General features: G+C 30.4%; 1 protein-coding gene across 1 annotated transcript in view; it reads left to right on the forward strand.

Moving 5' to 3' along the window:
* LOC148233041 (uncharacterized) overlaps positions 1-19,859 on the forward strand; it is a 252,942-nt gene that overhangs the window by 163,374 nt on the left and 69,709 nt on the right. Inside the window, exons 3-4 of the mRNA XM_088189639.1 lie at positions 11,202-11,329; positions 12,980-13,166. Coding sequence (XP_088045765.1) covers positions 11,220-11,329; positions 12,980-13,166 — 297 coding nt within the window. The 5' untranslated portion in view covers positions 11,202-11,219. The remainder of the gene's footprint in view (positions 1-11,201; positions 11,330-12,979; positions 13,167-19,859) is intronic.

Here is a 19,859-nt window from a genome sequence, read left to right on the forward strand (position 1 = left end):
TTCTATGTGTAATTTTTGCTGTTTGATTTTATCACGTGTAATTTTTTAATGTGTAATTTTGTCACGTTTTTTCCTGTAAAATTTCATCATATAAACTGGTAAATTGATTGATTATTTACTTCAGAGCATGATTCCAGAGTTGAGCTGAAATCTTTGGATTTGGATTTTAGAAATTGCAACGTAAATATATATTTGGTATTAAAGCATTGCTGAATCGAAATACTGTTATTTTCCAGCCATTGCCTTAGAAAATATATACATGCGTCTAAATGAAACGAATTCGATCGTTCCTAACAATAAATCAACCATAAAGTTTTCAGAACTATTTATTTTATTTATTGTAAATCTTTCGATGCATCAATCGGGCGTTAAGCGAATGCGAAACAACAGGGTTAACACAATCAATAACCACTAAATAAGTAGTAATACAGTGTGAATTAGTGACATATATTTTGTTATTTTAAAAGATTACAATTAATTTATGTCACTATGCATACTATTCTCTAATCGCAATATGCGTACTTTTTTGTTAATCACCATGCCATTTAACATATTGACTCAATGCTATTCATTTTCTATTACTAAAAACAGTTAAATTTGTACTTTGAGCTACATACTTTGTATATAAATGTAAATACAGCTATAAGAATATAATTTATTGAAAATGAAAATCAGTTATGTTAGCAACCGTTCTCGTTAAACATGCAATGTAGACCCCACATTTTAGATAAAATTCTGAGTTTTATATTACGTTACATAAAGGTTACATTGTTACACAGAGTTTACGATTATGAACGGCCATAATTTTAAAAAACTTGGAAAAGTAGTCATAATGTATACATAAGTTAATGCAGATACTAAAGTTTCGCTTACTTTTAAATATAACCCAAATAAGAATTCTGCATGTAACATATTGAAAGACCAATATGCGATTTTATAATAAATACATCATATACAATTTATGATAATATTTAATATCGTATTATACAAAACGTAACACTCATTGTAATGAAGCGTTCGTAATCCTAAAGCGCGTTAAAGCAAACGATCATATGCATAACCGTATAATAAAACGATTATCGGTAGTTACACGACGTATAATAATAATAATATTCGCACGGAGCACGCTGCCGCGTTTAACCCTCGAAGGGCCAGAGGACAATAATATGGCCGTTAAAACAAAACGACACAACGTGATAATGGGGGTGGGAAACTTTCTTCGTACGCGGCTGCGACGACAAGCGCAAAGGTTGCGGTGCATTGTTGTTTTTGCTTTTGTTTTTGAGGCGGTATTTTTTCATGGTGCTTACGAAAATAAATCTTTCAAAGGAGATTATGAAAAACGATCGTAAATTTTGCAGGGACGCTTTCATGAAATTGCCGATCTGGCGAGAAATTTAGTTAGTGCTGCTCTGAAGAGTCGATCGTGCCAGTATTAAACTTTTTAGCAATACAAAGGAAAACACAAATACATATCCGTATTTTACCTATCTTCGATGGGTGCTTAATTGCTCTTATAAGGGTCATAGCAACCTGGACTTAATTACGTCTTCTCTCGTGTTGGAAAGTAGTAATTCACTCCGAGTGAAAGAAAAAAATATATATATATATATAATCCAATTGCTGCTGATTTAAATATATTATACGTTCACTATAGTTGTACACACACACATCATGGTTCGCTTAAGAATTTCATGAAGTATTAAACACGTAGTACCATCAGGCAAAGAGGTTATAGCTGGTACATTTAACGTTCGAAACCGCCGCTAGGGGCGTTTCGTGTTTGATTGCCTTTTTAGTGCGCTGTTTAATTGATTCGAAGTAATCGCTTTTATACTGCGAAATGTGAAAACTCCAACACACACACAGGGCTGGCTGCGCGATTCTGCGGAATTAAAATTACGCCCCATCACGGTTTTCGTTCTCGAGTCGAAGGTTAATTACTTGCGTTAAAATACAAGAAAGTCGTAACGGAAGCAGTAAAGCTGCGAAATTTCGGGCGTCGTTACCGCCCCGGGGGACGTGGTAAAAAGTGCGGCTCTGGCGAGTCTCATGATTCCGTTTCGGATCAAATTACCATTTTATATTTTGTGTGTACAGGGCCGTTGCTATACCGCTTTTGTCTGTATAAATCATAATTTTGATTGTGAGGGGGCGCTCTGATTTTGCGTGTTAAGTTAATATCGTTATTTATGACGCGAGATGAAATATGCGCATAATAAAACATTAACTTATTAACTTATCAAAGATTTCATTGTAATGCTGAATGATGTTTAATATTTTAAATACGTACCTTTGTTATTTAAAATTAAATTAAGAACAAAATTTCAACAGTTTATTGCAATGAAAGGGTAAAGTTTACAATTCTAATACTCTTGTTGGTTATTAATTTATTAAGTAGATTTAAATGTTTTTAAGAGTTTGTTAATTTATATATAATAATTTTATTATTTCATTATTCTGTGGTAAAATCCTACATGGATTGCAATACATTATTTTTCCTGAATATTTTACGAATGTGTGAAACACCCCGCCAAAATATTTTTTTGTGTGTCTCATAAATGGAACATAGAATCACTTTCATACAATAATAATATAAAAATATCTTTATTATATTTATGTTATATTTTATATATATGTTTTTTGCTATCTAATAATAAATAATGCATTGAAGCGATTAATTTAAAAATATTAATCTATAATAAATTTGTCTGATATAGACTATCATATTTTTTACGATTCTTAGAATTGAATTGCTAAATGCCAGCACAAGCCTCACTTGAGGACAATGGTGAAAAAATCATATTTCTATGCAAATGGTTCTTCAATTGACGCATCATTGTTCTGACCGAATGGAATCACAGCTTGAAATCGTTCAATTAAAATACCGCAACTTGAAAAACAATTATAATATTTTATTATTTAATAATTTATTTTTTGATTCAATGTTAGCGCAAAAAATATATGGTAATAATTATAAATTATACAATTTTACTACCAGACGTGTGAGAACGCACTATGTGAAATGCTTGCGAATAAATCTTACGAAGAAGGATAAACTGTAAATGTTTTCTACGATATATAAAATTTGTATTATTTTGTAATAAAAAAAGCTTTTCTACTACGTTTAATCGTATTATTTTAAAACGAAATAAATCTGTGAAAATATAACCGAAACCGAGTACCCTCACTTTTTAAATAACCAAATACCCTATTATTTTTAATAGATACACAATCATTAAAATTTGAATATAATATTTGGTTTCTCCATATGAAATAAATATCTCCAAAGATGCCAAATTCTCCAGCTAATCTTATATTTTGTAAAGTTTATTTAATGATTAAGTGGTTAGTGAGAGCAGTGTATCGAAAAGGTGCAAGAAATTTCAATATAACAGTGCGAAAGTATTATTTTACAATATAAGTTTTATGACACATTTCATTTCGGCATCCTCAAACATTTGTCGCTGAACAAAAAAATAAAATGCATGTAGATATTTTCAAAAATATATTCATGCTAGCAAGAAATGTGCATAGATTTTTTTTAATATTTCAATGAAATTTTGATATCAATTACCCAGAAGTATTAGATTAAATATTAAATTTTTAATATCAATTTAAAAGTAACAAATAATATTTATTCTTTACTTTTGCAATTATGTAAAAAGCATATTCTGCATTTACAATTAATTGATTCATAAATACAAAATTACAAAATTTTATGATGCTTTCAAGTTTATAATCCGCAAGAGTTAACATTAGTCGGCACTTCATAGTGTTTCTGTTAATCCTTTGACTCATAGTAGAAATACATTTTTGGTGTCAACAATATATTGGAACGGGTGAGCCTTTTCACGTGTTTTTACAATAAGCAAATTCATAATTTAAAATTATTCCACCCTTTCGGACAAAAGGCGGAACAATTGATTTTGAAATATTTATTTCCTATTTTTTCTATATTATTTTACTTTGTTTTCATGACAAAATTTAATCTTGACTGTGGACTTTAAAATTAATATTTTATGACTAAAATTAAATCTTTTTTAGATACAACAAAAATAAACATTAGTTTAATCTGTGGTGTAACATAAGTTATCGGATTGTTTATCTAAATTAATATATTAAAACTGATTTTTATTAATTTTGAAGTACTAATTCTAATGAAAATTTTAATTTGACAGTTGTTTGAAGTTTAAGAACCCCTCTCTTTTTTTTACTTATATTTTTTTTACCATAAATAAATTGTTCTTTTTGTACATAAGAAGAATGAACATATCACTAATACTTTACATGGCTATTTTTAACATAAACATTTTTCTGAATAAGGTTTGATAAACCGCGTAAAAATATTGATTTTATTTTCTAAATATCCTATTATATAATATGTTTTGAAAACAGTTAGATATATTTGTGGCATAATATACAATTCGTACGTTACAACTATCAATTACGTGCACGCGATTAAAACCGTATAAAATTTAATTAAGCCTTGCCTGTCGTAAATCTCGCACAGGCAAACGAGATTGTATTTTATCCGATCGTCAAGGGTGTTAACGCCTTCTTCTAATCCGCCCGACGGTAGTGAACGTGTTAAAGTTGTACACTCGCAAATTGCAAAAGTTATTAAACCTCCGACGCCGGAGAAATCAACACTTCGTAACTGGAATTACTCTGGATTTATGACTGTGATCATTTTAGTACTTTGATATAATCGCACTGACTTTACAAAAGTATTTAAAAGCTAATTTTTATTACAAAATTTAAACAGATATTATAGTATATATTAAACGTGCGTTTAATAAGAATGCTAGAGCTTTCGTTTATGCAAATCGAAATGTCCTTTGACATGCCGTAAAATTGCATATGTTATTCAAATATAAATTTTGCTATTTGTATACGATTCGAATCGAAACAGCATCCAATAAGACGTTGATACGCCCCTGGGAAATCTGATAGGAAATCGCGAAAGAAAATCGCGGTCATAAAGGAATTTCAATTTGTAATAAACGTTAACTGAATCGCTCGTTTGAATGTGGCTTAACAGAGGTGTTTCGTCAATTATAAATGTTTATGACATCTATAAAAGTGTCAATTACGCTTTAACTTTTAGAAGTTAAACGTCAGATTAATGATTCGTAAGCGGATGGAAGAAAGTGTTTAATAAAATTTAAGCATCTTTAGTATCATGTATAATATGAATGATTGATCAAATATAGAAATATAATGAGATATTTTCAATTAAAAAAATGTTAATAAAATAAATAAAATAAATATTTGTGATTTACTATAATTTAACTAATCTTACTAATGCATATTAATTTAATTCGCAAATGTTTATAATCAATAAAAAAATTATAATTTATATTATTCGGATTTTCCGTGCTACTCCTCCCCAGCATTAGCGCGGATAATCAAGAGTATAATGTACATAATTTGTACGAAAATTAAATTCTACAGTTGATGATATAACACTAAAATTACAGCAAAATTATATCAAAAGTAAAACAGCACACTTATAGGATGAGAAAACTGTTATATCAAAATAGTAACATATTTTCTCATCTTCTTTTTACATGCCAAACTTGTAGTGTTTCAGTCACGTACAATTTCCTTTTTCGCAGATCCGCAAACAAAATGATATTTTTAGATATTTTTCAATGTTACTTTGAGTGGCAATGGACTCATGAAATTTTCTTGAGACGCTCTTTCTAATATCTAGATATTTTCAAGATGTAATGTTATCAAAGTATATGTCTAAGAATGTTTGGGCATTGAACTAATTATTTATTTATCACAGTAAGTAATTGGAACACGTATTCATACATTTTAATATGGATTCACAAATGTTTTCAATAATCATCAAATTAAAATTGAAAAATATTGATTGTAAGTTACATTGCGTTTGTGTGCATTGGTTCGTTTTGTAATTTATTTATGAATAAGTTAATTCTTAAACATTCCCGCACACGAACACGCATAGCACATTTTGATGGCAAACCCGTACGAAAAATATATCAAATGCCGCTTAATTCAATTCTCTCTGGAATATTCGCACGCGCTTTCGAAACGAGCCATTTTCGTTATGATTTAGCACAAAACGTGATAAAGTGTCGGGCGTTTTTCCCCTGACCGAATGCTATGTATGAACATCCAATAACCGATGATGCTCGTAAATTTGGGGATAATGGAGAAGCCGTGCAGCTAGGTGCATAGTCAAATATAACCCTTCGTTAGAGACAAAACCGCGTTGGATTAACCGGCTCACTCGTCCGTAAGTTTGGCTAAAAGCGCCTTTGCACACTCGACGACATGCATTATATATTGTATAATAATATCGCGTATGAATATTCATAAATTTTACGCCCTAATCCGAATCCTACCTTGAATATTATATTTAGTATCAATTTACGACGAAGATCTTATGTTATTAAATAAAGTAAAAAAAAAAAATTACTGTAAATATAATATAGCATAGATTGCTCTTTTTAATTTTAATATATAATTGCTAATGATGCTCTTCTAGAGCAATGTTTTTAATCTAGTCTTGTCTCGAATATTAGTATTATTATTAATCATACAAATTGCAAAATTATCATCATAAAAAAGTTATTAGTTAATGGACCAACATTTAACAATTTGTCTTTCTTAAAAAGTATTTCTTATTTTAAAAAATATATTTATATTATTATGTCACAATTAATATTAAATTAATTTTGTAGCTTAAATTGCAAATTATATTTATCAAATAAAATTGCTTTAATTGTAATAGTCATTTTTTATACCATATTTGAATACATATACTATATGTAGTTTAAATTAAATGAGATCTCTACAGTTTCTTCTAATGTTTCTGATCTCATTGAAAACTAAAACGTCTTTGATAATATGTTTATTAAAATTTAATTTTAAAATCTTAGAAATATATATTTAAAATACGAGCTAGTGCACATAAAAATACAATTAATTCACATACAAATATATATTTAGAAACCAATTATAAAATATACTCGACGGTCGAATCCAAACGATCCAATTTTTTTCCAAATCGCTGATTTTTTATTATGCCCCTTCGAATATCATAATATCATTTTATACTTCATAAAAATTCATAGGCACAAAAATTCGATCTTCGTAAAAGTCGTAAAATTTATACGATATCAAAATGTGCACGAAAAAATGAAAATCTCAAGTGAGCAGTCAATTATTTCGTTTTTAATCATGCGCATTAGACAATCACTTAATTTAATATATAAGTAGCAATTAGGTTATTAAAATAAACAACTTACATTACATATCTTTACATATACAATACATTTAAAAATACTACATATGTATAAGGAATAATTGAATAAACAGATTTATAGTATATACATAAAGGAAAATAATCTAACCCAATTTAGGAGTCAGACCGTATTGAAATTAAAATTATAGGCATATTTATCTCAGAATACATATTCACCGCAAATGTTAATAGAGTAGAGGAAAACTACATCCGAAAACGTTTTCCTATTTTCGCTTATCCGATAAAGCGAGTCAGAATAAAAAAAGCTCTCTCATTTCTTCCGGCTGAGCTTAAAGCTCTTTGTTTTAACAATTTCGTTTATTCAATTGACGGAAAGAGCGTAAGTGTGCTACGAGTGACATTCGGCTTTAATTTATTTGATTATTCTGATTTTATTACTGTGCGCTCTCAATAGGGGTAGTAAAGTTTCTAGGGGTTGGAATCTGAGGCTATACGTAATATGTTTATTTCGCCGCAATACGTTATATTTAGTATTATAATATATTACAGTACACAACAGTGAAATAATATAAATATTTAATTAGATGTTCACTAATTATAATGAAATTTTGAGTATATAGTATCGTACATGTACGTACCTTTTAGAATATTAAATCTGAAACACTATTTATTAGTACTAAAAATATAAAGCTGATTGTGTATTTATTTTTACATTAATATCATTTATGAATTATAATAAAACGGTTTTATTTAATTAAATTTATATAACCCTACGTGATTTTAGTTAAATTTAAATAAAACCATTCAGCTTTCGGTTAGATGTTTCGGCTATTAATATTACACGTTCGCTAATTAGCAAGCCGAGCCTCTTAATTAATTGTGTGTATCCAAATATCTCACGGCTTAATTCGGTTATTTTCAAGCTCCGCCATATAATTATGCACAGAGATGAGTTTTCTCAATTTATGTACCCTTTGGTGCAGTCGACTGTACTAAACACAATGCAATTATTTCCCATGCAGCTACTATGCAATAACCAAATGCAACAAGACACTGAAACTAATGGCCCCTCCTCTGCATCCAAAGTCTTTGATATCGCTAATTGGCTCAGACTATTTACAGGATTAAAACTTGAATTGGGTAAATACCTGAAAATATAATAATATATTTATTATGTGTTTACATATATGTATTTCTAAAATTTATAATATATTTAATAGCTTGTTAATAAAAGACAACTAATGTTAATTTTGTATAGAACGACGTTTAGTTGTAAATTTAGATGCAATTAATTCATTATTTCAGAGATGATACTAATTATTGCAAGTTTTAAAGCTCTATTATTCTGATTGTTAATGTTTATTTAGGCATAAAAAGAAAATGTGATGAAAAGTATAAAATAATGTTTATTTACTGAAACTCATTAATTAAGACATAATAATTGATAAGTCAATAGAACAATTGCTCAATTTGACAAGAATTAATTTAAGCAAATATTGCTGCTTTGGTGGCAAATTTTATTTTGCAGTATCACGACCGATTATTAAAAATATTATTTGATGTGTTTCAAAAGATTAGTGTTAATAATGCTCACTTTCACTATACTTTTGTATATGTATAGTAAAGCTACCATACAAAATAGACATGTCTTATATTGATTCCAGACGTCATATACAAGTAGCAAAATATACAACAAAGCTACATCTACTTATACTATACATTACTAGTACATCACATAATATCATTTCAACGGAAATTTTACATCCGTTATTCTATATCTTCAGATGTTTTCCTCCGAGAAAAATATATATATTTTTTTTTACGCCGTTGCACACCCTTGCAAAAAACACGAATTTCGCTAGAGCTTTTAGAACCGCGAGAAATTCGCAACGCGAAAGCTTTCTTAATCTGATTATCGAAGCTTCCGACGTAGCGGGATAGGCGCCGATTTGCAACGAGACAATTTTAATTATATTACCGCACGCAACAACACCGCACCAAAGATATTAAACAATAAATCGCAAAAGCTTCCTCTAGTGAAATATAAGTTTTAAATTAAAACTTACGATTTACACGAGCCAGACGTCCCCCCTGATTGCTTTTGTCTATTCTCATTGGACATTTTGTGTCTCGCTAACATTTCCGGCTTTATCTAAAGTGTCGCGAATATCCTCGGTTACCTGAATTGGTTTTTGTACCGGTGAAAAAATAAAACACCAGCTTCGCACAGATATTACAACATGGATTTTTCTCAGATTTCCGCTTTTGTTCGGTGGTCTTTTGACGCCTTTCTCAGACGCCGTGTCTGGTCGCGTATTTTTCTTATTTTTTGCTTATCCAGTCTTCTTTTTTACCCCCCTTATTTTTTGCTGTTCACTTCTATTTTTTGCTTCAATTTCTCCGCCGGTCGAAGCTACTCCTTTTGTGTGTCCACCTTGGGGGACAATGATCGCAATTTTAGCCCGAGAATTACTCTGTCCAAAGTGCCTTCAAAATTACGTAAAAGGTAATGGCTTTTCATAAGAAGGACCTTTCCAATTTGAATAAGAAATTACAGTGGATTGATTTAGGAATCCATTTAAATCCACTATAAAAATGTACCTAAAGTTTCAAGTATTATTTGGTAATATTGACACAGCAGGAGATAAATTTAATATGAATATTTAAATATTTTTAAACTTAGCTTTATATTAATACAATTTTTTTAAACCTATTATGTAAATATATTTTGTAAATTTTACAATTGTGTCAAAAATCAAAAATTATAAAAAATAGCACATTAACAAAAACAGTAAACATATGTTTGCTTATATTTGCTTATATAAAATAATTTCCTAATAATGAGCTAATTCATGTGAGCAAAAAATGGTCTTGTCTACAAATTATATAATTCTTGTTTTACAGTAAAATCGACGATAAACGATGATCTGCTTTATGGTGTTCCATAAATGTTTCAAAGATAACGTATATAATCTAAGTATTTCAAGTAAGGTAATATTACCTAATATGAACAAATTGATGCACATCCTCATTCCAATAATTGTTTTTTCAATCGATTTCCCTGGAATCTAAAGAAGCCAATCGCACTAGGATGCCAGAATTCCGTAAATCTGCGCCGAGCCATGCAAATTTCCATTATTTGACATTGTGCCAGGCACGCCGCAGGAATGATATGAAATGAAATACCTGATCCGGGTAGGCAAACATTTTCTAAATTCTCGACGTATTGCCTACCCCCGTCAATAACTAAGGCAATAATTTACTCCGAAGCCGGTCTGAATATCTGATAGTGACACGTCCATCTATAGAAATTTTATTTTATTGTATTTTACCAGCTACAATCCGGCCCTGTGTGACTTAACTGAGGCAAAGTTTAATTTTAAACCAGACGCCAGCCCGTCGAAACGATTTAAGCGTAAACAGCGTCAATAAATTAACAGTTCAAATTAGAGTCGTCCCTTAAACCATTAAATAAATTATAACACTGTACAACAAAATTTTTCCACAAACATCAAATAAATTTAATTGCAATAATAATAATAAATTTACGACATTATTTGTCTGATCTGCCAAATCTTTCTATTGTTCATCAGACATCCCAAATGCTTTTAGATTATAAGCACAGCACTTTATGTATGTATGTACATGTAGTAATGTACTTTGATAGAGTCAATCATCCGCTTACCGAAATTCGAATCTAGGCAAGGAATGACGATATTGATCCCAAAAAGACAAAATTCCTTTGATGTCTGACATTCGATGGGAAGACAAACAATCACGACCGTTCTCGGTTGACCGCTTTCCACTTTCTTGACGTCCCCCAGCCAAAGTCAGGAAATGTTTCGACGTTTCAGCTGGGGCGAATTTGCAATTAAATAGCTCTGGAACATCCTGCCGTTCATGAATTTAAACATGGATGTCAATGAATAATTGTTTATCTTTATTTTCATTGTTTCAGGAGATAATCAACAGTCGCATGGAGCGACTAGGGGTAGAAATTAGCGGCGATCAACATCCTACAGCAGCCGCGAGACTACCGCACGAAGATTTAGAAGAAGAATACAATAGATATAGAGAGCAATATAGGTAAATATTATATTTAATATTATTATATATTTACTAGATGACGCAAAGACTAAAAATAAATTGTTTTCATATAGTGTAAAAAACATCGCTAAGATATTCATGGTTTTAAATTAGTATTATTAGATACAATTTTCTGCGATTAAATACAACTTAAATGTAGTAAGAATGATGAATATTTTAGACGAAGTTTTAGAACAATTAGAAATATATTAATAATTTAAAAAAATACTTGACCACTCTCTACATCATATAAGATGAATTTAAATCTAGATGAAGAGTTCTTTAAAAAAAGTAGAATGTGACGCACTATGCAGATTCTAAGCGACAGTGAAAATAATAATTTCCTTGTTTCAACTTAAGTTTCTACTTCTAGAAGTAAAAAATAAGGATTTTGTGTAAATAAACTGTGTATGGCTCACTTTCAAGACTTTTAATCTCTCCTTTTATTTGTTCGAAATGATCATTATAATGACTCTCACAAAGTTACAGGCCCGATTTTTTTTTATAGAAGCGCTGTACAATTATTTTTAAAAAATAATTTGTATGTTAAAAAATTATTTCTAAAAAACAAATCAATAAATATTCTATTTAGCATAATGTAACAACGGAATAGCGTAGTCCTTAACGTCTCAGATTAGTAACTCGGTTCGCGGGTTCGAGCCCGGTAGCAGTACTCGAATTTTTATTTATAAAAATGCGCTATTATTAAAAAAAAACGGCTTCAGCTGCAGAGACATACATTGATTATTAATTGTATGGTACACAATAATTTATAATTAATAATATAGATGTCACCGATTCCATTATGTGGTTCATTATGTTTGATTGACCTTCTCAGTTGGTACAGATTTGCCCGTTGTAACGCATTGTGCTTACGCCTGTGAGGTTACAACGGTAAAATACTCTATTAAAAATTTTAATTTTCTCTCAATATTAAGAATTATTGATTTGCAATTTAATTTTTTGATTTGAGATTTGCAATGAAAAATATTTTTTAAAAAGAAATAATACTTGAACATAATTAATAACAAATTTACTGAAAATTGCTTGGAATTGCTGGAACCTATTTGAAAAAACTTTTTGAGTGCAAAAGGTTAATTATACATATTATATAAGGGGTTGTTTATTATTTTCTTACGGTTCTGTTGCTTTAATTGTAAAAATAAAATAACAATAAAGTCTTCATTTAGTATTTATTTTCATTATTAATGTACATCAATTTTATTCACATTTTAGCTAAAAACATATATAATTGTTGAATGGTTTCTCACACTTTAAAAACCTAACTTTTAAGTATAGCATACTTACAATGTTTACAAATGAGTTTCGCTTTTTTGCGAAAACTCATTTGTATTTTCCTTTCTTGAACAAATGATCGGAAACGATTTGCTATATGTCTTTGCTTTGAAAATTATGTTTGCTACTACTCTTGTTGAAATAATTTCAAAAACTTGTGATTACATATATTTCTATCAATCTAAAATCTACAGCTTATTAAGATAAGTCCCTTCAGCTCCAGCATCTTTCAAAGATATTTTAGAATGAACCGTTGCAGTATGACACAAAGTATACTGAACAATCTTTTTAGTAATTAGTTTTTTATTAAATATCTTATTTCATCTCGACGTTTTTTTCTTGTATTTTTTATAGAAGTAGAACCAGCGGCGAAGGTGGCAGTATGTGGCAGATGGAAACAGGAGACCGAGGCGACTGCGACTGCCTCGGTCCACCGCCAGAATTCCTTCTACCACCTCCACCGAGACCTCCAATGCTACAGCCAGAACTTTACTGCTCCGACGATCCTTTACCAGACATCGAAGCCTGCGACGCGGAGCCCGTAAGTCCTTATCATTAGATCGATCGAAGGGTCTCTTAGTCCGTAATTAGTTGTGTTTGTATCCCTGATGCTACTTACTATCCGCACCGTTGAACTAATCCCTCCCGACAGTTTTCATACAAAAGCTAATTTCATTAAAATGAATTATTAAGATAGAAGGAAACGACATAACAACTTGCGCGCAGATTACGGGGTGAACATAATGAGCTAGAGGAGAGCGGGACATTAAGTCGTTAAATATGTACATCTTGAAATACCGCAATATTTGTACGTGCTAATTAACTATTTGGCTGTTAAAAGCAGCTATAGTTTTAAGCATTGTATCTCTTATAGTTTGTTAATGGTCTTTTCACTATTTATACTCAAGCAAATAAATTAATATTTCTACCCTTATTAAAAATTCTACATTTTTATAAATCCTCATCTAACGAATTATCTAAAATGTTGTATACACGAAAAAAATAACCCACTCTTGCACGTGCATAGTGGGATATAGACAAATACTTTCAACTAGTAGCTTTGAAATGAAGGAATTCTTGTGCCAATCAATTTGCAAAATATTTTATTTAATTGCCCAGTTATCAATTTAAGAACATATGTATTTCTTCGCAGAACTCGTACGTTTACCATTTGCAGCTCCAACCCTATTTGGGTAACGCCAATTTAGTGCGTCAATAAAAGTTTACACGTGTAATAATTAATGCACATTAAATACTTTATATATATTAATTTATAATGCTTAAAGAATATTTTTTATTGTTTTAATAAGTATGTACTACTATTGTCACTTTCAATTAAATGTCGTACATATTCACATCTCACTAATAAATTATAACTTGACTCATAACTAACTTATTGAACAAAGTTTCTAAAAGCGTTATCGCATAGTCACCGTTGTACTTGTCTAGGGTAAAGCTAGAGAGGTACCAGAATCCCCGGGGCAATTGCTCCGGAAGATCGTATTAATTATTGCTCCGGCCAATGGAGTCCCCTCGGTTATTAGCGCGACCCATCAATCAATTCGCGACAAACTCTGCAATTAAAAGCAAAATCCAAAATTAAAACTCCCTCTTCTCGAGACGAACAAACCCTAGGTGAAATTTCACTCCGAGAGATCCACAGCTCAGAATTACCATTTCAAAGTTGGCGCTACTGCGGAATTGAATTCATTTGGGGCAAAAGTTTGGGCGAAAAGATTTTTTTGTGCTTTTCAAGGGTCCGGAACGGATAAACTTTATTTTCCGCCATTTTCGCGTTTACGGACAATTATCGGACCGTCTGCCTAGTTATTGAAATCCTGGCTGAAAATGTACACATTTCAATGACAGAGGGAAGAGTCATCCCCAGATTCTGGTAATGGGCTGAATTAAATTATTTGTTTGCTCACTAAACAATTCTATATATTTATATACGAACACACAACGTACATAGGTAAACTTTTAAATGAAATACTACCTGACGAAAACTTTTGACGGATTGTTATAAAATTTTAACTTTTGTGAATTGCTGATGTTCCTATGTGTATACATAGATACTTTTCGAATTGATACTTGATACTGATTGGCAAATATTCAGAGCGCAAATGTTTTAAAATAAAGTTTTACCGGAATGAAACCTTATATTTAAATAGCATTACTAAATAATACATCCAACTAATTAACTGAAAAGTACATGAATTAAATAATTTATTTTTAATTTCAAACGATTCTTTAATTTATTATATCAGTAAAAGTATTCAAGAAGTGGTAGATAATTTAAATATTGAATTGATTACTATACAAATAAAAATAATAAATTGTTGAATATAATTTTAATTAAAAATACAATTCAAGTACTATCACAACATACAAAAAAAAATAATAAAATTAAATTATACGATCTGGACCAGCTCCTCGTATCTGACAATAAATAGATCCACGTGCAATGCGATCATATTAAGGAGCTGGATGTCGACAGTCATGGGTGAATTGGTTAGTGCGGACGTCAGTGACATAATTGACGGATCGTCAAAGTGAAATACGTTCCTCATAACAAAGCCGATCATCTTGCAAGATTTATTACAGACGTCGTTTATGATTAAAGATAACCTACACTTGCTCTCAAAAGTGATTTTCAGACCTGTAGTGAAAGTTTTTGTAGCCAAAATGATCCCACCAATATCATAAGAATAATCTGATGACACTTTCCGACACTAAATGGCTGACGATTAACGGAAGCACGTATCCATACATAATCTAAATCAATCTGTAGAGAGGAGTCCGAAACAATTTTTAATCTTCTGCATTAAAAATAAAACTTGAATTTGTAACTGTATTCATATCATTGATAAATAACGCAAAGAGCATATGGCCCAAATTGCTCCCTTAAGAAACCTCTGAAGGGATGAAATATTCTTTCGACAATCGGTCGCCATATGTTACAATATACAATATGAGGTCCGATATTTATTTCATTAATAACCCATGACAAACATTGTCGAAGGCTTTCTCAAAATTCGTATATACGACGTCTATTTGAATTCCCGCATCAAGAGATTTTGACACCGTTTTGGTAAAAGATACTGTTAGTCCAACAAAACTTTCCGAAAGTAACTGAAAACGTATCTATGGATAATTATTTCGAACAACTAAGCAGGATCTGACAACACTGCGACTGTTCTATAGTTCTTTGGGCACAATATGCTACTTTCTTATAAATTGGGGTGACTTTTTTGCATTTCTAATTACCTGAAAATAATGACGTCTCGAGAATCAGATCAAAAATACGGTTTAGAAAATTTAAAAAAATTAAATTTTAAACGTTACTTCGGTTTTATATATATTATATGATTCAATATTTTATTGCATTATTTTAACTATGGTTCTAATTATTTTCAAGAAAATAATAAAACTGTATTTGAGCGATTATAATGGTTGAAAATCAAAAAAATAATATTTTACAGTAATATTCTTATTTATTAGTTAGAGATAGAGGCTATATATTTTTATGTATTATATTTGAAATAAATAAAATAATGTAAATTAGTATTATGATAATAAAAATATTTAAAACATAGACATATATTGCGGTCACATTTAAAAATGCTATGAATAATTTACGTCACCGTCAATGTCAGAATATTTTTGATGAAAACTCGTCGGTTAATAGTAGAAGTTTTAAGCGAGTTTTCACACTTGAGGGGTTCAAAGTGCGCTTTCCTTCGTGGAAATTGTTTATCATCTCGACGAAAAATAAGGAATGCCTCGCGGGTGTGTTTGGCTGTACATACGTGCTATATTTATTTTTTATTTAAAAACTCCTTTCAATTTGCATTCCAATTTGCCGGGTGTGAAGACGAGAAATAAGAAACGAGTAAAATGGGCTGTGGTGCTTCGTCGAGTCGCGAATGCATTAGGGGTGAGGATTTTCCTTCTTCACAGGCTAAAGACCCTCCGATTTTGCTATAAAATAATCACCATATGTCGTTCTGAGTCTTCAGTAGAAAAATGTTTTACATGCTGATAAAATATATTTGTATTACATGTAAAATTAGTAAAAAACTTGATTCAAATTAATGTTATTAATTAGTAGCATCTGAAAATTTATACAAATAGCATAGTTGTTTGCAACTACTGCGACAAATAAATCTTTAAAATTAAATAATAATACATGTTTATAGTAGGCAATGAGATTTTCACTTGTGTTATTTCGCTATTAAGATCACATTTCAAACAATTTGCAAAAAAAAGTATTTAAGTTCTAATTTCAAAGGACTTGCGGAATTTAGCTCATATGATAATGTTCTTATCTTGTGGTATTCATATATTCAAATATATCTTCAAACATCTACAATACAATAGTTCTTACTCTGCAAAAGCGATTCCACAATGTCTTTAGTTTTCAATGGATTCTTCACTTAATTTATTTCCTTCATATTTTTTTATTTTATTATCATTTTCATAAATATTTAAAAAATAACATTAAAATTATAATTCTACTCCTATTAATTATTGATCTAAAATTTTATTTTGACACTCAATATTTCAAGCGTATTTTATCTAAATAAATTAAAATTTTCAATTAATAATCTGTGATTGATTCTAAATTTAATTGATAATGTACTAAAATAAAATTTTATAAACGTGTAGAAATATGACTGGCAGGATTTTAGATATACCTGTACCTCAACTAGGTGTCATTTAGTCACTTTTCCATCCCATTAACTGGCCAAAAATTAGCCTCCGTCTTCCGCCCCCTCTTCTCCTACGTTAACAAAACTCCACTCGATTCCCCAGCATCCCTTTGTGGGCATTCACGCGTTATAAAGCCTTATTACCGCGTTTTCCACAGGAATAATCTGACAGTATGTTTTATAACACCTGCACCTGTATGTCCGTTAGAATTAACCGTTCGTTAGTTAGTTAGCACGATTGCCGCTGTTTGTCATTAATTAAAATCATGCGCACTACAAATAATAACGCCAATTATCGGATTCGAGGAGCTAAAATTTTGACATTGTCCGTTCCTAACGAGCTTTAAATTGGGTTCATCGAATTGAGTTTGGATAATGAGAGCTTCAAATCAGACGAGAGTGCCAAAATTTCAGAGGGGTTGATATTTTGATTGAATATCTCAATATTTGTATTGAAATATATTTTTATTTAATAATACTGGCTTTCGTGCCTGGATTTCTCCACGTTTTTACCTGGTTATATCGTATCCTTGTACACTTGACTTAGCAACTTGACAAATAAATCACTATGACTTGCGAATTAAATTCATTTAATCTACTAATTAGGATCGTTGTTACATTCACATAAGTTCATGACAACTACTTGCGGTATTTAAGAACTGAATCGAATAACGGTTAATGCTGATATCATCTCTCGAATCGATCATTGATAATCGTTGAATTTGTGATTGAAACGTATTCGCTTTAATTTGTGACAGCAAAAACATTCATAAAAGTATAAGTAAAACTTATTTAATTTTATAACAAACAGTGTTGATTAGTATAACACTTTTGCAGTTTGCAATTCCAACAAAGCTCAGTTCGTAATCTGAACTTAAATTCCATCACCCGCTCTCATATCCACATAGCACAAAGGCAAAAATCCACTAAGAGTCCATTGTCTGTGTGTGTCGCTAATCCGAGATATATTCCGTAAAGCTTGCGGGTTTGTTAGTTGGCCCACTTATTATCATAGGGTCTGAGGCAACTTGGCGAAACTTGCGCCGGGATTTGAACAACCTGCATTTTCAATTGCGCCTAAGCGACGATGGGAACAAATGCACTCTCGTGCCCAAGTTTCAGCCAAAACAAATTTGCATACCTGTGTACGCGAACGGAACGTGCACTGGAATACCTATCTGAATGTGAGGTATAAAGCTGGTATAAGTAGAAAATTCTCTATACAAATTTCTTTCAACAACAATGATACCAGATAAAAAAACAATACAATAAAGATATCATACAAGAAAAAGTAAAACTTTCAAATGCATGTCTTAAAATCATAAGATTCTTTAAAATTACTATTAATATTTCAAGTTAATTTTGCATAAAACACTTTTTCTTAATTAATTTTAGAAAAGCTTTATTTTATAACCAACTGTATGGAAATAGCGTGAATGGTGAAGTAAGAGAAAATCTGGAGCTACATACAGAAAAAAATATTTTTTTAACTTTTTATATATTTTACATATTTTTATAATAATGGAGCAATATTACTCCAAATCTGTTGACTTATCGGATGTTTTATTATTCATGATTTTAATTTTATGACAATGTGAGACTGCTATACTGCTGTAAGAGTCTTTATAAAACTACTGATGAATTACAATGATTTGAAACGTTGCTGTTTTAGCCTTTCAGACTGTTTTTGTAGTATATTTTTTATATTTGTTTACTTTTCTTTTGGAATTCAGATACTTTGAAAATAAATAAGTGTTCTTTGTTTAAGTAAGTCTAAATCTACTGGGAGTATTCAAAAAGTTGTTTTGAAGCTTTTCTCCTGATCTCTTTTAGTTATTGTACAGAATCTATTTTTCATTGAAGGTGTTGATTCTCTTTAAGAATAGTTGTCCGTTGTTTCTTAGAATTAATAACCGATGATAAATTTCTCAAGAATATCATTATACTATCACTGCGAACTTGATTTTAGAGCAGGTTTTGAATTTTTTTATTATCTACCCATAGTCCTTATTTCTTCTAGTTATCGTAAAAAATCTATTTCTCATCTGTTTACCTATTAGTTCTGAAAACTAATGACAAATGCCTTTTGGTCAGTTTGTGTAGTAACCATTTGTTCATTATTTTTTCACATATTTTGTGGCATTCGTGTAACAGTTGCAGGAAAAACCTTTAAGTCTCGTTTGTAAGTTAGCTTTAAAAATGATCCTCAACCTTTCTTCATAAACAACAAAAGGAGACCATTTTCAAAGTTCAAATCACTAGAACAAATTTTAAAGAGCAAGATCACAAATGGCAATAAATATATACATGGTTTATAAAATGATATTAACCCAGATATATTGCTTTTATATACCGAAAATCCAATATATAACATAAGCACGTTTTTAGTTTATAGTTTCAATATTTTAAAATCACGTTTTAAACCTAAAGCTTCTATTATAAAATATATATTTTGACAAAGCCGCTGATAAACCCGTTAATGGCTTTCTGAATTATTTATTCTAGGCTTAAAGACACTCCCC

Source organism: Plectrocnemia conspersa, unplaced genomic scaffold (assembly GCF_051122295.1).
Source record: "Plectrocnemia conspersa isolate PC_06_02 unplaced genomic scaffold, ASM5112229v1 ptg000008l, whole genome shotgun sequence".
Lineage (NCBI taxonomy): Eukaryota > Metazoa > Arthropoda > Insecta > Trichoptera > Polycentropodidae > Plectrocnemia > Plectrocnemia conspersa.